We start from the raw sequence: 25,106 nt of genomic DNA on the forward strand, positions 1-25,106 counted from the left end.
ATCAACGATAAAGTCCGTGGATATGTGGTTCCACAGTTCACTAGGAGCGGGCAAAGGTTGGAGAAGTCCCCAGGGACGACCAGCAGGCAATTTCTGTCTTGCGCATGTGGAACACGATTCAACATAGGTCCGTACATCCTCTTTCATTGAGGGCCACCAATAGTATCTTTCCAAGGTGGCCAGGGTTCTAGATTGACCAGGGTGACCTGCAAGAAGTGAATTGTGAGCCCATCTGAGGATTTTCTTCCTGAGTGCCCGGGGCACCACGGTTTTTCCCGCTGGAACTGTGTGTGTGGCTGAAAGGAGAACCCTAGTAGGGTCAATTATATTACGCGGCATGTCCAGGGTATCTTCTGGCGTAAATGAGCGGGAAAGAGCATCCGCATGGGTGTTCTTGTCTGCTGGGCGATACTTCAGAAAGAAATCGAATCTGTTGAAAAACAATGACCAGTGTGCTTGTCTGTGGGTCACGCTTTGGGCGTGATCCACAGACAAGCACGCTGGATTTCCTCCCCTGCTTCAACGGCAGGGGAGGAAGTCTTCAAGCATATCCAGCATAGCTCTCTGCTTCAACGGCAGAGGAAAAAGTCTTCAAGCATATCCAGCATAGCTCTCTGCTTCAACAGCAGGGGAGAAAGTCTTCAAGCATATCCAGCATAGCTCTCTGCTTCAACGGCAGGGGAGAAAGACTGAAACTTCACTTTCAATGCATATCCAGCATAACTCTCTGCTTCAATGGCGGGGGGAATGAGGAAAAGTGGATCTATATACAGACAACCAACAAGGATTGAATTACATAGTCTGGGTAAACAAATGAGCATGGGTGTGGCTTGCTTGTTGCGGCGGTTGCTGCCCCTAGCTAATTGAGCTAGATATTTCACGTACATGCAGCTCCAGCACTGCTCTCTGCATTAATGGTGGGGGTGGAGGGGTAATAGAACCAAAAGGTTAGTAAGAGCCAAGAGAAACAGATAAGTATGAAAAAAAAAGTGTGAAGCTTGCTGGGCAGACTGGATGGGCCGTTTGGTCTTCTTCTGCCGTCATTTCATTTCTATAGATATTCGAGGTTTTTATGGTCAGTAAAAACTGTTATCTGGTGTTGAGCACCCTCGAGCCATGGGCGCCACTCCTCAAACGCCAATTTGATTGCAAGTTGCTCTTTGTCTCCTATCCTGTAGTTTTGCTTGGCAGGTGAAAAGCGCCTAGAGAAAAAAGAGCATGGGTGTAGCGTATGGTTGTCACTATGCTGACTGAGGATAGCACCAATGCTGACATCCGAGGCATATACCTTGACTACAAAAGGTCGTCAAGGATCAGGGTGGCTTGACATGGCTCCTGAAGAAAGGCTTTTTTGAGTTCCTGGAAGGTAGTTACGGCTTCAGAGGACCACTGAGAGGGATTGGCTCCCTTGCACATCATGGCAGTAAGAGGCGTAGTCAAGGTGGAGTAGTGATGAATGAAGGATCTATAGTAGTTGTTGAATCCAAGGAATCGGCGTAGTGCTTTTAGACCAGTAGGTTGGGGCCAGTCCCGAATGCTCTGCGTTTTTTGTGGATCCATTTGGAACCCCTGGCTGGACACGACATATCCCAAAAAAGGAACAGACTCCTGTTGGAAAGCACACTTCTCTAATTTGGCGTACAGATGGTTATCTCTGAGTCTTTGAAGAACCTTGGAGACGTCCAAGTGGTGAGTCTGGAGGTCCTGGGAAAAGGCCAGTATATCGTCCAAAAACACTCCTACACAGTTGTATAACATGTCTTTGAAGATTTCATTCATCATGTTTTGGAACACAGCCGGGGCATTGCAAAGGGTAAAGGGCATGACCAAGTATTCAAAATGGCCGTCGTGGGTATTGAATGCCATTTTCCATTCATTGCCCTGTCGTATGTGAACTAGATTATATGCTCCTCTGAGGTCCTGCTTTGTGAATATTTTGGCTCCTTGAAGCCGATCAAAAAGTTCAGAGATCAATGGCAGTGGGTAGCGGTCTTTCATGGTGATTTCATTCAAGCCACGATAGTCTATACATGGGCAAAGGGATCCATCCTTCTTACCCACAAAAAAGAATCTGGCTCTGGCCGTTGACTTTGAAGGCTGAATGAAGCCCTTTGCCAAGTTCTCCTGAATGTGGGTAGACATAGCTTTTGTCTCAGATAGAGAAAGTGGGTACACCCTTCCTCTAGGTGGTTCGGAACCTGGTACTAGGTTGACGGCGCAGTGAAAAGATCGGTGAGTTGGCAAAGTATCCGCTGCTTGTTTAGAAAAGACATCCTGGTAAGACTGGTACTGTGGAGGTAAACCTGGAAGGAAAGTGGTAGTAGTCAGGCAAGGCAGTGGAGTCACTGTCTCTAGACATCTTCCATGGCAGGCTTCTCCCCATTGGGATAGTTCAAGGGTTCTCCAATCGAATTGGGGTGAATGAGTTTGAAGCCAGGGCAATCTGAGTACAACCGGATGCATAGCTTTATCTAAGTAGAAATGTAATGGTCTCTGAGTGTAGAGACCCCGTGCAGAGACGAAGAGGCTGGGTAGTATAGGAGACCTCACCAGGCAATGGCTCACCATGGATGGATGACAGCAGAAGTGGAGTGGGTGTCCACACCGTAGGGATTCATTGGTGCTCTATGAGTTGGCGGTGTATGAAGTTCCCACCAGCCCCTGAGTCAATGAGGGCTAATGTGTGGAATTCGAGGGCTTCTGAAATAATGGAGACTGGAAGGATCAGTAGAGGAGATGGAAAAGTTAGAACTAGGAAGAGTCCTCCGGCGGATCCTAGGTCTGCAAGTTTACCGGACAGATAGGACAGGAGGGCACCGCATGGCCAGGTTGTCCGCAGTACTTACAGAGACTGAGTCTCTTTCGATATCGCCTTTCCTTCCACATAAGGTGCGGCTGCAGCCTAGCTGCATTGGTTCTTCTTCTTCGATAGTGGGTGCAAGAGCGGCCTGAGTAACTGGTATGGGATGAGAACAAGGAATTCCAGATGACATCTTCTTTGGACCTTTTATCTCTTGTGAACGTTCATGCAGTCTTCAATCAATTCATCCAGCAAGGTCAATGAGAGAGTCCAAAGTTTAGGGGAGTTCCCGTGCTGCTAATTCATCTTTGATGTGAGAGTTAAGGCCTTCTAGGAAAATAGCTCACAGGCAACCCAGGTCCCAATGTAGTTCAGAGGACAAGGTTTTAAACTCAATAACATAATCAGCCAAAGGTTTGGTACTTTGTTGTAAGTGCAGGAGAGCAGACCCAGCGACAGTCTTGCGGGTGGGATCGTTGAATACAGAACAAAAAAGTATAATGAATCCCGACAAGTCCTTGAGTATAGGGTCATTACGTTCCCAGAGAGGTGAAGCCCAGGCCAGGGCTTTTCCATCTAGAAGAGACAGTATATACGTAGTTTTGGAGACTATGTCTGGGAAGTAAGTGGGTTGAAGCAAAAAGTGCAAACAGCTCTGATTTAGAAAACCTCTACCCCTGTAAAGCGTGTAGGTGCAGGCAAGTGTTATGGTTTTGTAGGAAACTGTGAACCCCGGGCCGAGATGAGCGATGTCTCCGCCCACAGGGAGGAGCACCGTGAGCCTCACCGTCGGTGGGCGTAGTCTCAGCGACAGAGGACACAGCTGTGAGAGAGACTTTATTAGAGAGAAAAGACAAGACATAATCCGAGGAGTGGGAAATGCAATAACATTGTTCTTGAGTAATGGGTATACTCAGGGTGATACTGTAGAAGAGAAGATCTGGTAGTGGCCCGCAGCGCGGGGTACACCAGGAGGTTCCTGCAGGCTGGTGGAGATACCTCAGAAGTGCATATCCGGTAGTGGCCTGCAGTGCGGGGTATGCTGAGGATGACTGTACTGTAGGAGATGAGGCAGATAGGTCTTGAGATACAGGAACCAAGCAGAGGATCTTTGAGTAGCTGCAGCAATACCCTGTAGCTCAGGATAGGTGAAAGCGATAATGCTAAAGAACGGTAGTGGCCCAAGACACGGGGAACACCGTGGAGAGTTCAGCAATGTTGATATCGTAGAAAACTGAAGCAGGTACTCACACAAGGAAGTCCCCTAAGAGAGACCCGAGGATTGGGTCAGGAGAAGTCCAAGGCAGGAAGGCCCTCCGAGGAGCGGATAGCCAAGACGCGGAAGGGCCCACGTGGAGCGGGTACCCAGAGCGTCCGAATGCCATGAGGAGATTCTGGAACAGAAGATCCCAAGTGGAGTGGAATTTAACAATGAGAGAACTCCTTGCTAACTCGTCTTAGCAATGAGCCGATCAGCTTAAGTACACCAGTGGATTGACATCATCGGGAAGGGATGCACCCGAGGTTCCCACCATGACATATACAAAAGGAGGCCCTGCGTGCGTACGCGTGCCTAGGTGATTCCGGAAGTAAGATGGCGGTCGGCAGCGCCCACGAGCTCCTGGGGACGCTGGGGAGGTCGGCGTTGGTTAGCGGAGGCCGCCATTCTCCCAATGATTGATGGTGCAGGGAAAAAAGAGGTGAGCATGAGAGGTCGCAGCTGCCTGCGACCTACGGGCGCAACAGGGTGTTTTGAGGGCATTCCGGAGAGGGGCTGAGATATTTGGCTATCCTAGCTGAATATCGGGTATATTAACTAGAGATGTGAATCGTGTGCCCGATCATCTTAACGATCGGGTTCGGCTGAAGGGAGAAAAAAATCTGATTTTTTTTAGTGAGGCCCGACCCTTTAAAATTGACCCCTTACCTTCCCCCACCCCCCCTGAACCCTCCCAAAACCTTTTACCTGGTGGTCCAGTAGGGGCGCGGGGACCGATCTCCTGCTCTCGGGCCATCGGCGCCATTTTGGCTGCCACTCAAAAATGGCGCCGATGGCCCGATTAAAAAAAAACCCACCCGACCCTTTAAAGGTGACCCCTTAGCTTCTCCCACCCTCCCGATCCCCCCAAAACATTTTTAAATTACCTGGTGCTCTAGTGGTGGTCCCGGGAGCGATCTCCCGTTCTCCGGCTGTCGGCTGCCAATCATAAAGATGGTGCCGATGGCCCTTTGCCCTTACCATGTGACAGGGTATCTGTGCCATTGGCCGGCCCCTGTCACATGGTAGGAGCACTGGATGGCCGGCACACCAAAACAACCCCTAAAACCACCCCGAACCTATAAAACTAATCCCTTACCTTCCCCCCCCCCCCCCCCCCCCGAACCCCCAAAACGTTTTACGAGTACCTGGTGGTCCAGTGGGGGCACGGGGACAGATCCCCGCTTTCGGGCCATCGGCACCATTTTGACTGCCACTCAAAAATGGCACCGATGACCCGATTAAAAGAAAACCCACCCGACCCTTTAAAGATGACCCCTTAACTTCTCCCACCCTCCCGATCCCCCCAAAACATTTTTAAATTACCTGGTGCTCTAGTGGTGGCCCCGGGAGCGATCTCCCATTCTCCGTGCAATTGGCCAGCCCCTGTCACATGGTAGGAGCACTGGATGGCCGGCACCATCTTAAAGATGGCCGCCGCCATCGTAAATATGGCCGCCGCCATCTTTAAAGATGGCGCCGGCCATCCAGTGCTCCTACCATGTGACAGGGGCTGGCCAATTGCACGGATACCCTGTCACATGGTAAGGGCAAAGGGCCTTCGGCGCCATCTTTATGAGTGGCAGCCAACGGCCCGAGAATGGGAGATCGCTCCCGGGGCCACCACTAGAGCACCAGGTAATTTAAAAATGTTTTGGGGGGATCGGGAGGGTGGGAGAAGTTAAGGGGTCATCTTTAAAGGGTCGGGTGGGTTTTCTTTAATCGGGTCATCGGTGCCATTTTTGAGTGGCAGTCAAAATGGTGCCGATGGCCCGAAAGCGGGGATCTGTCCCCGTGCCCCCACTGGACCACCAGGTACTCATAAAACGTTTTGGGGGGTTTGGGGGGGGGGTGGGGGAAGGTAAGGGATTAGTTTTATAGGGTCGGGGTGGGTTTAGGGGTTGTTTTGGTGTGCCGGTTTTCCCGCCCTTCCCCCAAATAACTCCCGTTAGTGGACAGCACTAATGGGAGTAACGATTTTTCACGATAAATCGTGAAAATTTCTATTGTATCGCGCACTGTACCGATTTTTGACGATTTAAAAAATATCGGACGATTTTTTTAAATCGTCAAAAAACGATTCACATCCCTAATATTAACTATGTTAGCCGGATAACTTTAAACCTGCTTCTGAGCAGGTATGACGTTACCTGGCCTTGTGTAGCTTGATAACACGCTACTTAACCACATATTTTTAAAAGATATGTATCTAAGTAGAGTTGTCCTCACTTAAGATTCAGTAACGGAATCCCCTTTCTCCTCCACCAAAGACTTGCTCTTCTAAACCCCTCCCCCCCCCCCCCCCCCCCCCCCCCCCCACACACACACAACATACATCTCTTTTTAAACATTAAAGCTGTGCTGGCGTTAAACCTGGTCCCGATTTGTACAAAAATATATGATCTGGCTACCTCCCCCCTTCCCCCTCTCCCTGGCACAAGGATGAATAGGACCATCTGCCACCCATCCTCCGGACCCTCCCCATCTCCCCCGTAACCTTTTTTATGCGAGCTGGGAGATAGGGACCCTCTGCCCCGCTCCCGGCGTTTCCAGCGCTGCTCTGCTTATCCTGTTGAATATAACGGATAAGTTATCTAGCTAATTGCCCTAGTGAATATTGGCTTCCATGAGAAAACCTATTGGATAGATAACCCAGAGCCATGTTGTATAATACTTTAAAAAGCAATGCTAACATTTTAAATTGGATATGGAACTGAACTGGAAGTCAATGCAATTCCCAAAGCAAAGAGGACACAGAATCCCTTGATTTCAGGCCACCTTTTAAAATGGCAGCAGTATTTTTATGGGCCATTTCAATGCTTTTTTTAGTAAACCAAGGAGGGTCATGTTACAGTAGTTTTTATATACCTTGAATATTTGATCTACATTATTTCCTTTCTCTTGTATACCATGCTATGTATACTGAGGATGCTTTATAAGTAATAAATTCATTTGTTTCAAGTACTGAAGGGAAAATCTCTAGACTAATAATAATTAAATGATTAAAGTGTAACAATGGGTGCATGAATATCAAAAGAATTCCAGAATATGCTGTTGTAATGCATACTTCTTTTAAGAATTATTATTGATGGTGCTATCAAAATCACTTATTTTAGTAATTATTGTTGAGTAGGCAGAAATATAAATAGAAAGATGTGATTTAAGATACTGCTGGAGTTGCATTTTATTAATGACAATGCTATTTTATTTATTTAGATTTAGCTCATGCCTTTTCATTGGTAGCTCACAGCGTGTTACATTCAGGTACAGTAAGTATTTCTCTGTCCCCAGAGGGCTTATAATCTACTTTCTTTGGAGCTCGTGATGTGTTGTTTTTGCCTGGCTCTCACTGTGTGATCAAAAATGGGAACTGAGACATCAGTCAGGAGATAATTCTATACTTTCTTTTTTATGTAACTATAGGAATAACTGATGGGCAATTTCTTAATACTACAATGACATACAGTATTAATAAAGCAAAAATAATTAATCTTCTCCATCGACAAAAAGGGCTGAATTAGCTATGACATGTGGGACGATGTTATCTGATTGCACCAAATAGAGCCTTTTCTCTAAGCTCGTAGAGCTTTTGCTGTACTGAACAGTACAGGAATTCCCATACATGAGCCCTCAGTCTTTTTTCATCCAAGCTCCAGCACAGACATGTTTCTTTCTGCATTTTTCTTGATTGATATCTTTTGTTATCGTTGTTTCTTCAAACTTTTTCAACTATTTTGTTGCCTTGCTGCCTTGGCAGCCCCAAAATATTTTTCAGTGTCATTTAAAAAAAATATTTTTTTTCAAAGAAATATCTGGCAAAAAGAAGCCCACTATCAATGGCTGTAAATGTGGTAGGAACATGTCCATTATAGATGGTCATAATATCTGTTACCGGTGCCTAGGACCGAATCATGACCAGGCCAACTGCTATCATTGCGGCTGAATTTCTCCATGCTCTCAGAAGTCCAGGGTCCGGAAGATAGAGGAACTGCATAACTGCAACTGGTCCTCCTCCCAGAGCAGAGCTTTGTTAAGCTCCCAGGTGCCTAGTTGAACAGGAGGTCCTTGAGTAAGCCTTCTTCCTTGTTGGAGCAGCTCTTGGCCCCTCCACCTCTTTGGGGTTCAGCCAACAGAAAAGAAGCTCATGGTGTGCTTCCTGGAGCTTGGGGGCTGATAAAAAAAAAAAAAAAAGCGCCACTCTTCGGAGCTGGTGGTTCACCCGGTGCTGAAGAAACATTGACCCTTAGTGCCAGTGATACAGCTCATGCATCACTCATTGGTGCATTGTGCTCCAGGTCTCAGTGTAGCCGGATGAATCAACACACTGGAGAGTGATGCTGCAAAGCCATCAATGCTACATGCCTTGATGGCACTGTAAACTGCATCAATGGCACTGGGAACTGGTGCATCAGCAGCACCAGCACCGGTGCATCGACAGCACTGGGAGCTATGTTAACAGCACCAGTTCTCAGTGCACCAGTGAGTGACACATCAGCTGCTCAATTGATGCTCCCTCTTTTGACGCCTTGATTGTTGGAGCCAGCTTCTCATCATTTACACACGGGCTGCTGATTTTATATCTTTCTAAAGGATATCAGGAGCAGAAGAAGATATGATTCATTTACCTTTACCACTTACATGAGCAATGTTTCCATCAAAGCTACTGGAACAAAGCTTGAGTCTCAGTAGAGAAAGGTGAATAGTGGAGTGCCCCAGGGATCTGTACTGAGACCACTGCTTTTTAACATAATTATAAATGACCTAGAAATGGGAATGAGTGAAGTGATCAAATTTGCTGATGGTACAAAATTATTCACAAGAGGACTGTGAGAAATTGCAAGAGGACCTTGCAAGACTGGAAGAGTGGGTATGACATTAAATGGTAGATGAAATTTAATGTGGACAAATAAAATGTGATGCTCATAGGGAAGGACAACCCAAATTATAGCTACACAGTGCAAGGTTCCATATTAGGAGTCCCCCCCCCCCACCCCCCCCCCCAGAAAAGGATCTAGGTATCATCATGGATAATATGTTGAAATTCTCTGCTAAGTGGGGCAGTGGCCAAGAAAACAAATGGAATGCTAGGAATTATTAGGAAAGGAATGGAGAACAAAACAGAGCATATCATAATTTCTCTATATCGCTCAACCACACCTGTGTGCAATTTTACTCCTGGTATCTAAAAAAATATATAGCAGAATTATAAAAAGTACAGAGAAGGGTGACCAAAATGATAAAGGAGATGAAACAATTCCCCTATGAGGAAAGGCTAAAGAGATGAGGCTTCTTCAGCTTGGAGAAGAGACGGCTGAGGAAAGATATGATAGAGTTCTATAACATAATGAGTGGAGTGGAATGAGTAAACAGAATCAATTGTTTACTCTTTAATAAGTACAAAGACTAGGGCACACACAATGAATACATTTAAAACAAATAAGAGAAAATATATTTTTATTCAATGCATAATTTTAGTTTAAATTCACCTTTATTGGGTCATTGAAAATACAGACAAAAGCAACCATTGAACAGCCAAGAAAAGAGAATGTCATTGGCTTATAATACAACTACAATGACCCAACTTTTCAAATTAGCCCCCCAGCCCAAGCACATACAACCCCCTGGAATTCTTTGCTAGAGGATGTGCTAAAAGGTGTTAATGTAACTGGGTTTATAAAAGGTTTGGACAAGTTCATTATTAAGGTGGACTTGTGGAAATCCACTGCTTATCCTTGGGTTAAGTAGTTGTGATGTGATGATACTACATGTCATGTCACAAAGGACCTTATTCAATAAAGATTTTTCCAGATTAGGGAAAAGTCCTTCTTGAATAAAGTCTGAAATATTAACTGAGAGAGAATCATTACTATTTGGAAGATAAAACAAAACAATCACCATATGGAGTAGGAAGGAGTACAACCAGTGAAGACTAATACATTTTACATAAAATAGCAACACTTGTTGTAGAATCTCCACAGAATTTGAGATGCATTTTTTTAAATTGTATTTGCAATGAGGTCCATATTCAGTCAGCAATTGTTGGATGATGTTGCTCGGATGGCTTTGTCCGAGTAACTTTATCTAGATATTCAGCCCAAATCAAAGCCAACTGACTAATCAGTTTACAGTTACCAAGACAAAGTTTCCCAGGTAGCTTTAGGACAACTATTTATGTGGACAGAGCTTTCTGGGTAATTGTGTCTGGCCAGAGCAGAACATCAGTGCTGCTATAAATATTAATGATATCATCTGAAGTGATGCTATTTTTATTAGTTGGTATGTTCCAAGTTTGGTAGAATTTTCCAGTCTTAGAATTTCTAATACTTATATGTATTTCTATGCTGAATCAGCTAAATGAATATGTACTAGGTTTTTCTTTATCTTTATCTTTATCTATGGAAGCTGCCTTGATCACATAGAGGGTGATGTGTCTCAGTGTGATTCAAATATGATAATTCATGGTTCAAGAGGGATATACATATAGGTATAGATATATAATATATATATTTCTTCTCCACACCAGCATATGTTAAAATACATACTGATTTATTTTCTATACGCTATTCTTATTCTTTTGTTCTGAGGTCTGTAATTATGGTAATCGCTTTGCTGATCTTTATTTCCTTTTTATTCTGATTTCTTTCCTGAAACTTTTTTTTTTTTAATATTCTTCCTGTAATACTATCTATTAGATTTTACCTAAAGACTGTATACTCCCTCTCACAAATATTTCTTACTAGTGTAGCCTTTGATGTTTATTATGAGATTGTTCTCCTTGAAACAAATACACATCTTATACATGAGGAGCACTGTCATAGGGATCTGCAACTATTTTATTACTAAATCTTTCAGCATATTAATTGTTATTGTTCTTTTCTCCTTATCTTGGCCCCATCACTATAAACTCTATCTGTGAGTTAAAATATTCTGTTTATCCTGCTAGTTTGTTTTCTTTTTCTTTGTCCATTATAATGGACTGCTTTTTACATTCATTTTTCTGTCCCGTCTCAGACTTAATGATTCTTTTAGTTCCTGCTTTATGCTAGTTATACTAGTATGCGATTTGTAGCATACAGACTATTTTCAAGTAGGAACACATTATTCTCTTCATACTATTAGTTTAAGTATGGTATTTCCTCCTTATGCAATGAAATTTCTAGTTTACGACTAAAATTATGATAGTATTACATTTGTAATTTAACCATAGAACTGGATAATTTCCATTGTAATTCAGTTTTAATGTTATTGTTTGATTAGCTAGTGAATGCTTGCATGAGTATCGTTTACATTAATTAGGAATCTAGAGGGACACACAATTATGCACTACACCTGATAAATACCAAGGTTAGTGGTTAGGACACACTTTTAAGTTCCTTTGTTATGGCTCATCATCAAGGACCGGTTGGTGTGCCACTTTGCCATTTGACACTGCCCAGGAATGCCCCCAGTACCTTCTCTTTTTGTTGGGCTAAATTTTGCCTGGGCAAAGATTTGTCTGGACAAATGTAGCCAGTGACTCGGGAGAGAAATTTAAAACATGGTGGTTTGTCCTGCTAATTCTAAATGTTAGCCAGACAAACCCTTTGAATATGGACCTCAATATGCCCAGATTACAAAGTCATTGCTTCTTGAAGAGTTGAAGTGGAACACCTTACTATATCACTAGAATGTTGCTTCTTTATTTTACAGACACAGCTGTTGTAATCCATCCTACAGTTTACTGGCATATAGGATCCTAGGCACGAAAGCTTAACATGAATGCTATCAGCATGTAGCATGCATGTGGAATAGCATGCTATGCACTACAACCCTAGGGTGCATATTAAAGGAGTCCCTCATGAAACTAAAAAGGTCAATATTGAGATAGGCAGTGCGTGACAATTTACTCAGATAAACATATCCCAGGTACATGTGTGCATGCTGGGTAGCGCGCGCACATGTACGCCCGTGCGTATTTTTGAAAATCTACCCCTTCCTGAATTGCACATTAAGTGACGTTTTAGAATTCATATTACATTTTTTAGCACACACAAGTTTTAGTATGTAAGTCCCTTTCCTTGAATATATATGTGATATTAAGACAGTGTCATCCTTAGCTCATTTTGCATTTATCTCATAGAGGAAGTATCGCTTACAAATCTATTAAGTGGTCCAAGATTTCTAAAACATGAAAAATTAAATTACTATGAAGAAAATACAAATGCATATATAGGAGTAGATTTTCAAAACAGCCCAAGCGTATCCATGGAGTGCGCTACCCTGTGCGCACACGTGGACACGCGATTTTATAACAAACGTATGCGCAGGCGCACACATGTTATAAAATCAGGGGTCGGCGCGCGCAAGGGGGTGCACGATTGTGCACCTTGAGTGCGCCGAGCCCATGCGGAGCCACGCTGCCTTTCCCCGTTCCCTCCCAGGCTGCTACGAAATTGGAGCGGCCTTGGAGGGAATTTCCCTTCCCCTACCTCCCCCGCCCTTTCCCCCCAACCTTTTTCTTTTTTTTTCTTTTATTCCAGAACTTACCTCAGCCCTGGGTCTGAAGTAAGTTGCGCATGGGCGTGCGATCCCCAGTACAGCGGCAAATGGATGTTGTGCCTGGAGCCTCTGACCCCGCCCCTGGACTGCCCTGTCTCGCCCCTTTAGTAAAGCCCCGGGACTTACACGCATCCCGGGGCTTTACGTGTGTCACCAGGCCTTTTGAAATAGGCCCGGTGCACGTAATCCCTTGAAAATCCGGCCCATATTTTTTAGTACCATATCTAAACAGGATAGCATTTCAGGTGGGAAGAACCTTCATCCTTCACTTCTGAAAGAGAGTTGTGCAGTAGATTGGATTCAAAAAACAGTGTAACGTAAGTTGGTCTTCCAGCTTTAACTTATTGATAAAGGGGTCAATATTCAAAGGCTTTGGGAGTTAGCTGGACAAAGCTCGCAGTTTTAATCCCTCCTGCTGACCTGCCAAATATTTGTCTGGGCAAATCATAGCCCGCACAAAATTTAGTCGCAAAAAAAGAGGTAGCACTGGGGTGCTTCCAGGATACAGTTAACCTTTGGCCAGTCAGTGCTGATATTCAATGCTTGTTGACTAGACTTGCCCATGTAATTTTAGTCCGGCAAAAACAGGCCTAAAGTTAACTGGACAAATTTGTCCTGTTAACTGCAGACTAGATATTCAGCCTGACCTTATTTGGGTGTCCGATTACCATTATCTGCTCATGACCGACTGGTCTTGTGACTAGTTAATATCCCTTTTTAGAATTTAACTCATTTATTTTTGGTCCACTGAGAGTAGTCTATGCTTTTTTTGTTTGTTATTTTTTACATAGAATTTGGTTTTCCATCTTCAGTTGGCCAATTTCAAGTGCCTCCTCCAGATACAGTGATTTTGAAATGTCTTTCAAGGCATTTAACATTCCTAAAAATGTCATTCAAAAAAACCCAAAAAAACTACCTGCACTTTCAAACAGGCTCAGAAAACTCATTTCCTTTGAAAACAGCTAGATCTGGATGGAAGAGAAGTATTGAAAACTGGCTGTACCCGGCCACGCGTTGCTGTGGCTCAGTATGGTTAAATGGAAAAGAAAGAAAAGAGAAAGCGCACGTTTCGAATATGGTTAATTTCACAATGCTTGTGGGTATACAATATTTTTTGTTGTTCCATTGTCTGTGCAGATATAGAGATTGGTTTGCCGACTCTAGAACACGCAACATATAATTGTCCATGTGAGAAGCAATCCGTGTCTAGATGTAAACCGCATAATTCTAGAAATGAAAAAGAATGAAAAAAGAAAAAACATAAACTATACTCACTAAATGAAAGGTATGGTAAACGACACAGCTCAATTCCAACGCAATGTCACACGAAATAATTAAATCAAAATGAAAATAAATCGAAATGTATGAAAATTCAATTTAACAATGCAATCGGAAACATTGAAATGGAATCGTAAAATATTTAGTCCAAGCCGTTAAGCCTGTTAAAATGGGCGAAATTTTTGTCCCCTCTTCTCCTACGTCTTTGCTCTGCTCCGCTCCCCCCCCCCCCCCCCCCAGCACCATGAAGGGCCAGAGGCGGCGGAGGTGGTAGGAGCTGCAGCGGTGGCCGAGGAGGATCTCGTGAGGCGTAATGATCCTGCCATCCCAACTCCCTCCCCCCTTCCCTGGTGGCGGAGGGACAGGCTCAGACCCCTTTCACTCTATCCTTACAGGCCCCAACTCCTTTGCTCTCCCATTCCCCTCTACACTGAACCCCTTCCACTGTAACCTATAAGTGGAGAGCTGGGGGGGGGGGAGAGAGTTAGAGATTCGCTCTCTCATACAGCCCCCTACATAGGCTTCCTCTCTCTCTCTCTCTTGCACATACACTCTCCCTTTGTCCCTCACACACGCACGCCCAATCCCTCTCACACACATACACAATCCCTCACGTAGTCTCCCTCTCTCTCTGGCACTCACACTCGCCTTCAGCGCACATTACCACTCTTCTCTCTCACACAGTTAAAACAGGCGGGATTTTTGTCCCCTCCCCACCTAAGTCTATGCTGTGCACTCGCAAGAGCTTGCAAAGTTCCCACGCCAGTTGTGTCTGGGAGAGAGAGGAAAACACTCCGAACCCCCCCACCCCCTCGCAAAGGGCAGGCGGCAGGCACTGCAACAGATTTGGGACACGTTGCCTAGCTTACTTGGCTTTTTCTGGCAGACCTGTGCCTTTAAGAAATCCGATTGGGGGCTTGAGAGGGAGGAGGGAGCAGGGCTCTGGCTGTTACTTTCATCATGGTGCTTTGCTGGGAGTGGGGGTGGAGCGATGCCCATGTAAACTCTTTCTGTGGTGGCTGAGACCCACGGGCGGGCTGACAGCACTGCCTTCCCCCTACCCCCCCTGCAGTTGCGGGATATTTACTTGGCTTCTCCTTATTTGCGGGACTCAGGGGGCGGGGGAGGAGGGCGAGCTGTTCTCTGTTCAGCTCTTTGCGCTTTGGCTGCTGCAGGCTGCAGCTGCTTGTGATCTCTTCACAGCCACTTTCTACTGCATTTGCTCTGCTCCGGCCATCCCAACTCCCTCCCCCCCCCTTGCCTGGTGGTGGACGGACTGACTCGGCGACTCTTCTACCCTTTCCTCCTCCTGTGTGTAACTGTCCGGCAGTTCCTACTCCTTCCCCCCTTCCCCAGCAGGGGAGGAACGGGCTGAGCCGTTTCTCAGAGCGGCGACTCGTCTACCCTTTCCTCCTCCCCTCTGTGACACCCAGCACGTAGCGCAGAGCTCAATGGTCTGCACATATGCGGTAGAGCTGCTCTCTACCGCACATGTGCGGGCCGTGGGTCAGAGCCCATTTATATTGTAGATAGCGTGTGTTGCTTGTACATCCAACAGATGGCGCTGTTTTTCCAAAAAAGCATGTTTTTACCTGTCACGGGTGTGACATCTATATAATATAGGTATATAAAAACACGCGCGTATTCGAATGCAACGTTCTGTCAAAATTTCAAAGCAATCGGTGAAGAACCTTCGGAGATTTAAGATTTTGAACAAACGAACATTTACATTTTTATTTATATAGATATATATTCTTCACCTCCCCTCTTCCCCCTCTTCCCCCATATACACCCAATAAAATTGTGAGTAAATGGTCTAGCAACAGCTTTGTGGTTTTGGTAACTGAAACTGTAATTGAAAGCCCAGTAATTTAAAGTGTCAGAAAGGAAATTATATATGGCATAAATACACTACAGTCCTTTTATTGAAAAGCTATAGAAATTTGATGGGTAATGAAAGAAGTGTTCTTTGATCAATTTGTGATCCTTTGCTAGCTTGCTCCTTTCCTCTACCATATGCATCTTTGTTTGCAGGCAAACTTCTCCCCTCATAGATTGTAGAGGTTATTGATGACATAAAATGGGAGACATCCCTAAATGGCAGTTCTTCTGGGAGAGACTGTTCTAATGCAGGAAGGAAAAAAGCACTGAGTGTTGACTGCAAGAGGCTTGAAGATTTAGAATTTTGGCTTCGTAAAGTACCTATGCTTGTTTTAACTCACACCCAAGAAAAACCGATGAAAAAGATTTATAAAGTGTAAATAGGTTTCACAAGGATTCTATTAATAGTGAGGCATACGTATTTTTTAAATCCAATGTAGTGTACAATGTTAGGCTACATTTTATGTTAAGAAAATGTCTGAAACACTTTGAGCAAACAACCTTATTTGTGGGGAATTTCAAAAGTAGTTAGAAATAAATCAAATTTGCTATTGTGAAATAAATTAGATACATTTTCAGTTAGCATATTGTAGAAAATGAAGTGAGCAAAGCTATGAGGAACTTTCAATAGATGTTACTAAATATTTAATTGTTTTATCCTCCAGAACAGTAAGCAATTGCATCTCGAATATTTGCATCTTCTAGCAAAGATTTTAGGAAGCACATGTTATACATTTCTTTCCTATATCCAGTTAATCTTAAACAACTTCTTGTCTTTTTTCTTTACTTGAGAAAAACAAACAAACCACCAAACAATAGAAAAACCCCTTATACGCTGATTTTTTTCTAATCTGGTAAGTGTGGTTAATAGAAATATATACTCAGAACCTGAGCTCTGTGGTGAGATATCTTGTTACAAACTCATTACAGGGAATGCACCTTAGTAATTACAGAACAAGATTAGAGAGTTTGGACTCAACTTTCACTCTTCATACACCTGATTCACTGGGTGGCTTCATTCATTTATCAGAATACACACTGGGACATAGGCACTTGTACTTTTGTTCCTTTAGGATATGAAAAACATTGACCTCCAGCTCACCACCTGTCTGCACTTAACCATTAACATCATTCCTGGGTTTTTATTTGACATGCAGGCTTTATTCTTAATTTTTTCATTGGAAGTGAACTGTTTGTCATTAAAACCATACTTACTTCGGTCTTTCTCATATTTTAAAAGACTTCAGACTTTTCTATTCTTTCATATCTGTGTACCCTTAGCTTATAACGGCAACCCCTTGTGGCTTCCCAGAAGTACTTGATTTAGCCTTGAATATGTAATTACCACCAAACAAGTTAATTGCTTTTATAAGTGTCCAAAATTCCCTCATTTAATTTGCTTTCATTTATCAACCCACATTATCAAGCCACCGTTCAACTTAAACACAAACAATTGGTAATGAATGCCTAATGCCAGATTCATTAGAAAATCAAGTTAATGACTTACTAGCAATGAATATTGGAGCTACTTCTTACTTTGAAGTATGTTTTCTCTTCCTGATTACAATACCTTTTCATTGGTGAAGTGATCCCACCTGTATTTTGTGGACAAGCTTCAAAGTTTCTAGATCAGTCCTTTAATATAACATTTTTTTGTGCATTTAGGAGAACATATCCCCAAGATTTCCCACAAGCACACTGTAAAATGGCTGTAATAATCATGGTTAAAAATCATGCTGCTTGTACTAGCTACTGCCCTCTAACCATCCTACTCACAGTATCTAAACCGACAAAATCCATGGGGCCCAATATTCAGCTGTATCTGGCTAAGTAACTTAGTCAGATATAATGTATCCGGATAAGTTACTTAGCTGGATATAACATAGGGATATTTGGCAGCATAGCTATGCTGCTGAATTTCTGTGCACAAATTACTACTTAGCCAAATATAGATAAGTAGTGCTGCCCTGATCCGCCCATTGCCTATGTGGCTAAAAGATAACTAGATAAATGACTTATCCAGCTATCTACCGGCCACTGAATATACCTGGATATTCAGCGGCTCGCTAGATAGCCAGATTTTAACCACCTAATTTATCCTTCTCAATTCGGTTTTCATACATTTTTTAACACAGAAACATTACTTGTTTTCGCTCTCCGACATTGTGTTAAGAGGCCTAGATAATGGGAAATTGTATCTGCTGATTTTACTAGACGTATCATCGGCTTTTGATACTATCAATCACAACTTATTGATAAGAACATAAGAACATAAGAAATTAGGGATGTGAATCATTTTTCAACGATTAAAATTATCGTCCAATAATTTTAAAATCGTCTTAAATCGTTAAAGAACACGATACAATAGGAATTCTAACGATTTATCGTTAAAAAATCGTTAATCGGGTTAGTGCGCACTAACAGGAGTTAGTGCGCACTAACCATTGTTAGTGCGCACTAACAGAAAATGATACAAATTGACACTTTTCAGGTCAGTTAAGGTCAGTTTAGGAATGAATATGTATTCCTATTGGCTGGCTGCCCTCTTATTTATTGATGTTACCAAGGTTCCCACTGAGGTGATGGTTGGGGGGATGGGAAATGGAAACGGTTGGTAGCTTGACAAAAAAAGTAATGTGATCAGTCAATGTGACTAGAACTTGTGCCCTATCCCTGATACTGAGAGTGTTGTGATCTTCCTGCATGCAGTGCCGTATCCCTGATACTGGGAGTGTTGTGATCTTCCTGCATGCAGTGCCCTATCCCTGATACCGGGAGTGTTGTGATCTTCCTGCACACAGTGCCATATCCCTGATACTGGGAGTGTTGTGATCTTCCTGCACACAGTGCCCTAACCCTGATACCGGGAGTGTTGTGATCTTCCTGCACGCAGTGCCCTAACCCTGATACCAGGGGTGTTGTGATCTTCCTGCATGCAGTGCCCTATCCCTAATACCAGGGGTGTTGTGATCTTCCTGCACGCAGTGCCCTATCCCTAATACCAGGGGTGTTGTGATCTTCCTGCACACAGTGCCATATCCCTGATACCGGGAGTGTTGTGATCTTCCTGCATACAGTGCCCTAACCCTGATACCGGGAGTGTTGTGATCTTCCTGCATGCAGTGCCCTAACCCTGATACCGGGGGTGTTGTGATCTTCCTGCACACAGTGCCATATCCCTGATACCGGGAGTGTTGTGATCTTCCTGTACACAGTGCCCTAACCCTGATACCAGGAGTGTTGTGATCTTCTTGCACACAGTGCCCTAACCCTGATACCGGGAGAGTTGTGATCTTCCTGCACACAGTGCCCTAACCCTAATACCCTGAACTGCTGCAATATAACAGAGGCCTGCTTTCCTGTGTCGGAGATGTTCCTTTGGAGTCAAGCGGCTGTGATTGATTTGGGTGGCTGAGGAGCCGGTAAGGCCTTCAATGGTGGACTTGCTGCACATGATGGACGTGGAACAGGAGCTCGGAGGGCCTTTACCTCCTGATGACGTTGTTGGAGATGGTAATCAATCCTACCGACCAGGGAGATCAAGTCTTCCAGAGATGCAGGGATCTCACGAGCGGCCAGTTCATCTTTGAGAGCCGGAGACAGGCTCTTGAGGTAGAGTGCCCTTAAGCAGTCTTCTTGCCAACCTAGCTCAGTAGCTAATTTTCTGAACTATACGGTGTATTCAGCGAGCAGGTGCGAGCCTTGACAGAGGTGGAGTAGGTGGTGGCCAGCGACTGCTTGTCGGCCTGGGTCCTCGAATGTACATCGGAAGACGGAGATGAACTGAGAGAGCTGGCAAAGGATAGTGTCAGAACGCTCCCAAAGAGGGGAAGCCCATGCCAGGGCCTTCCCTTCATGGCGTGAAAGGATAAATGTGATCTTAGTTGCTTCATCAGGAAACAGCGAAGGTTGCAGTGAGAACTGCATATTAGAGATGTGAATCGGAACCGGAATCGGTTCCGATTCACATCGTTAATTTTTTTTCGTGCAGTCCGATCATGGTTTTGTTTATCGGCTGCGCCCGAGCCAATAAACAAAAAACCCACCCCGACCCTTTAAAACTGATCCTTTAGCTTCCCCCACCCTCCCGAACCCCCCCAAAACATTTTGCAAGTACTTGGTGGTCCAGTGGAAGTCCCGGCTGCCACTAATAAAAATGGCGCCAATGGCCCTTTGCCCTTACCATGTGACAGGGTACCCATGCCATTGACAGGCCCCTGTCACATGGTAGGAGCACTGGATGGCCCACACCATGTGTGCGTGCCGGGTTGTGTGCACATATGTATGCCCACGCATAGGTTTTAAATCCAGCCCAATATGTACAAGTGTCTGAACCAGACAAGACACGCAACTAATTAGACATCTATATCAAGGTGCTGCTCAGTCACTCATTGCCTCAAGTGCACATAACACACGTATCACAAACCATATACCAAATAATAACAAACGTTGCTATATTTACAAACTTCAAGGTATTTAGTTACAGCATTCGGTAAGAGCTGTATACGTTACCTACCTAAACATGTTTTTTTAAATAAAGACTAGCAAAGCAGCTCTTGTTTTGACACTGTCAAGCTCTAATGTGGCACTGCCGGACAAATGTAAAAAAACTTGGTTCTTAAAGATAACGGACTAACTTCAAAGACAGCTCCACCAAATGGAGTTTTAAGATCCAGGGTCAGCTGGTAAAATCCCAACAAAGACCTTGTTTGGCCAAAGTGGCTTCCTCAGGGGAGACCCTTGTAGCGAGCGGGTGGCAAATTCTGTTTAATCAAGGCTGTTTTCAAGAACCCCAGAGGGGAAAAGCTAATTGCACTTAGAAGTATCAGCAGAGCTGATAGGAGCCTGCCAGTTCCATATTAACTTGAGGGGAAGGTAAAAATCAGCTGACTAGGTCCCTTCAAAGTGAAAAGAGGCCTTAAACTGAAATCCAGCGGGAAACAGATGGCATCATTCAAACTCTGCAAAGACTTCTGAGCAGTCTTAGAACTAAAGAACCTTTCTAGAAAACTGCAGCGCTTCAGGGGGCATATTGTTTCCACTGCCCCAGTAGAACAGGCATCGGGGAACCAAAAATTGAACTGCCAAGCACGGCAGAAAATAAAAGGAAGATATGTACAGGAACAAACCAGAGGTTTCTAGAATGACACAGACCTTCTGTTGTGTCTGTCAGTCTCAGATGGCTTCGCCCGACATGCCTCACCTCTATTTCAGCCTTCTCCACTAGCCTCAGGAGAATGGCATCTGTAGCGTCTCCTTGCCACACCCTCCGGCTTCCCTGGAGCGGCTCTGGCACGGTGTCCTGCCATGTTGATCTGAGGCCTCCTAGGGCGCGTGCGCGCGCACGCCTCACGTCTTGTAGCAGTGTTGGCGCGAATCTCAGGGGCGTCCCCCTCGAGTGACATCACTGCTTCCGCATTTAAAAGGTTGCCCATTTGCTGACTCTCGCCAAGTTAGCAACAGATTGGATTTGTTCCGGTCTGAAGCTGCTCTGCTGCTTCTACACTGCTGGAAGCCACCCTTACCCTCCGGGGTTCTACTAACCTGGGGACCCCCTCCTCGGGGGCCCTTTGCTTATTTCCAGGTGCCTATCCTAAATACAGGTAATTGCTCCTCGAGGGCCTGTGTGTCTATCCTGGTGCCTGCTACCAATTCTTCAACCTGCTGGAACACTACCTATCAGCTACAGAGAGTGAGTACAACTTCTCCCAGGTCTGTCCATCTACAGCTCCTCACTGCCCATCTATATCGGGCTCTACACCACCTTTGTGGAACGGGTCTCCTCTGCCGAGGATTACAGACTGTTAATACCTATCCTCTCTCTACTGCTCATTGGGAACTCTATGTACTCAGCTACCAGGGAGTGTGTTATAACATCTGCCAGTCTGCCTCTCCTACAGTGCCTTACTGGACATCTGCATCGGGGCCTTACACCACCATTGTGGGACGGGTCTCCTACGCCAAGGATCACAGACCATTGCTACCTAATCTACTCTCTACTGCCACCTCTGGTGGAGCACAATAGCTGTATAATAAAAGATATATTCTCTGCATTTGTGCATCTGAGTCTAGCCCAGTGCTTCAGTTCCCTACGGAGCTCCTCCCCGTAGGAGATATCATCACTGTTGCCCATGAGAATCCACCAAACACCTCGATATCATAACACCTTCCTTCTGCTACCTAAGCAGAAACCAATGTGAGGCCATATATACATCTACTAGATAAGGGAGCCCTGACCGACATGCCGCAAATGCGCAGTAGAGAGCAGCTCTACCGCGCATGCACGGGCGAGCACGTCGGTCAGAGTGCCCGGAAAAGAAAATGGCGCTGGGTAGCTAGGAGCAGCGGCGGCGGCAGCAGCGGGAGGAGCAGTAGCGGCGGCGGCGTGCACAAGGGAGGGTGGCTGGGTTTTTAGGTGCGGGGAGAGTTGCTCTCCCCCTCCCCCTGAGCTTCCAGTTCCACCTGCTGGCCCGGCGCCGCCTCTGCCCGAGCCACTTTCCTGCTGGCGAGCACGTCGGCCAGAGTGCCTGAAAAAAAAAATGGCGCTGGGTCGCTAGGAGCGGCGGCGGCAGCAGCGGGAGGAGCAGTAGCGGCGGCGGCTCGCGTGAGGAAGGGTGGCTGGGTTTTTAGGCTGTGGATGAGCTGAAAGGGGAGGGGAATGAGAGAGGGGGAGGGAGGAGAGAGTGAGGGGAGAGGGGAGGGAGGAGAGAGTGAGGGGAGGGGGGAGGGAGGAGAAGGTGAGGGGAGGGGGAAGGTGAGAGGGAGGAGAATAGAGGGGGAAGGTGAGAGGGAGGGAGAATAGAGGGGAGAGGTGGGAGGGGGGGAGACTAGAGGGAGGGAGGGAGAATGAGGGGGAGGGAGTGGGTAGGAAATGGACCGAAATTTTTTTTTAAATGTAGCCCGTTGTTACGGGCTTAACGGCTAGTATATATATATAGTAACCCATCTTGGGGGCCCTAATCAATTGTATGAATGGAAGGGGGGCTGCGGCAGGGTTCTACTCTATTTTTCCATACATTTTCCAAACAGGAAATAATTATATATTGACAGCACTTTCTGCAGTCTTCACTTAGAAGATCTTAAGTGATGAGATGTAAGATAGGCACAACCAAAGATATCTAGATAACATAAGCACAAATAAGCTACACCTAACGCATGAACAAACAGTGCTCATAGCATTTTCCTGCAACAGAAATTGGCTCTTACAGATTGCATACTGAAGAGTAGAAATAATTTATTGTACAGTTGAAAAAATTATGGTATCAAAGTATCACTCTGATATAGATAGACTAACAACAAAAGTCAATTTTCTCTAGTATTTCTGAAGAGAAAATATGTTTTATGATCATGTATATTTCTAGGATTTTAAAATTATGAGTATTATAGTAGCACTAAACAGAATACAGTTACACATCCATATAAATATACTGGGCAAAATAAAATAGCCTATGAGGTTTATAACTATGTACTCAGAGAAGTATATTTTATAGAGGCAGATACCTTGATTCAATAGTAAATATAGTTTAATCTGAAAAAAAATAATCCTATGACTTATTAGTTCTTATTGTATTCATCCTCAGGAAGCTCCCTGCTATATGAACTTTGTGAAGAGTGCAAGGTTATGGGATAGAGGTGTTTATCATTATATCGTAAGTACAAGCAGTATATCTGTTTACATTGCCTTGTAAGTCTTATTTACTGTCCATTATTGGTAAAGATGAAGAGCAGATGTTTATTGTAGAGAACATTTTTGAAGTTACAGTAGTACTCGGAATTTCTATTTCTGGTCTGAAAGAATCTGTATTAAAACACATTTTTCCATGTAAGAATCAATATTTAAGAAACATTAGATCAACACATTTGCAGAGTATAAAGGCACGTTTCTATGGAGTAGGATACTTATTTATTTATTTATTTTATTTATTTATTTCTTTTTAGTTTTTATATACCGATGTTCCTGTATAATATACATATCACACCGGTTTACAAGGAACTCAAACTGACGCCTCAGTGGGCAGTTTACATTGCAACAAGATAACAAGATAACAGATAATATGGGGGGGGGCAGCGGAACTTGGCAAAGGATACAGAGATTAAGCATAAATAGCTAAATAGAGGTAACTAAATAAAATACAGTAAACAATGTACATAAGGTGAGTTGGGTCAGAGGCCAGGCTGATATTGTTTTCTTCCGGCTTTTAGATTCCTGGGAAAGCTTGTGCAAAAAACCAAGTCTTTAGTTTCTTTTTGAAAGTAATGTGGCACGATTCGAGGCGAAGGTCTAGAGGGAGCGCGTTCCAGAGTATGGGGCCAGCTGTGGATAGTGCGCGTTTCCTCAGGGAGGATTTTGCTGGCTGGGCGCGTAGCATATTTCTGTACGCACTTCTTGTCGGTCTCTTGGAGGTGTGAAGCTGCAGTTGAAAAGTTAAATTGAGAGGAGCGATGTTATGTAGGGCCTTGTGAATCATCATAATGGTTTTGAAGTGAATTCTGTATTTGATAGGTAGCCAATGTAGGTGCTGGAGAATGGGGGTGATATGGTCCCTTTTTTTGGTGTTTGTAAGAATTCTGGCCGTTGCGTTCATGACCATCTGAAGCGGTTTGGTGGTGCAAGCGGGGAGGCCGAGGAGGAGCGAGTTGCAATAGTCTAGTTTCGGTAATATGATGGCTTGTAGAACCAGGCGGAAATCTCTGTAGCGTAGTAGAGGTTTTAATTTTTTTAATACATGCAATTTAAAAAAGCACTCTTTTGTCGTGTTGTTTATGAACTTGTTGAGGCTGAGTCTGTTATCTAGGAGTACTCCCAGGTCTCTTACTTGCTGCAAAGTGATGTCTTTGGAGTTGATAGGAGATTGGCTAGCATTTGGAGTGATAGGTGGGACGTGATTTTCAGGGGAGATAAGTAGGATTTCCGTTTTGTTAGTGTTTAAAACCAAGTTGAGTCCTGCAAGTAGGTTGTTTATTGATGTGAGGCAGTTATTCCAGAATGCCAAGGCTTTGTGTAGAGATTCCGTGATAGGGATGAGTATTTGTATGTCATCCGCGTAAAGGAAGTGAATTAGCTTGAGATTGGTAAGGAGGTGACAGAGCGGAAGAAGATAGATATTAAAAAGAGTGGGTGAGAGGGATGATCCCTGTGGAACACCCATCTTGGATGCAGTAGGGTGAGACTCTTTGTTATTTATTTTGACCTTGTAAGCCCTATTTTCTAGGAATGATTTGAACCAGTTAAGCGCTGATCCTGTGATGCCAGTGTCGACTAGACGCTGTAAGAGGCACGAATGATTCACAGTGTCGAATGCCGAAGAGAGATCCAGAAGAGCGAGGAGGCAAGGTTGACCTTTTTCCAGA

The 25,106-nt window shown here is 44.5% G+C and overlaps 1 protein-coding gene across 3 annotated transcripts in view; it reads left to right on the plus strand.

Annotated features, from left to right (window-relative positions):
- Positions 1-25,106, plus strand: part of LOC115090504 — a 991,523-nt gene that overhangs the window by 280,558 nt on the left and 685,859 nt on the right. For all 3 annotated transcript variants that reach the window (XM_029599682.1, XM_029599683.1, XM_029599681.1), the window contains one exon: positions 23,336-23,404. In XM_029599682.1, the coding sequence (XP_029455542.1) occupies positions 23,336-23,404 (69 nt within the window). The remainder of the gene's footprint in view (positions 1-23,335; positions 23,405-25,106) is intronic.

Source organism: Rhinatrema bivittatum, chromosome 4, assembly GCF_901001135.1.
Source record: "Rhinatrema bivittatum chromosome 4, aRhiBiv1.1, whole genome shotgun sequence".
NCBI classification, from domain to species: Eukaryota; Metazoa; Chordata; class Amphibia; order Gymnophiona; family Rhinatrematidae; genus Rhinatrema; species Rhinatrema bivittatum.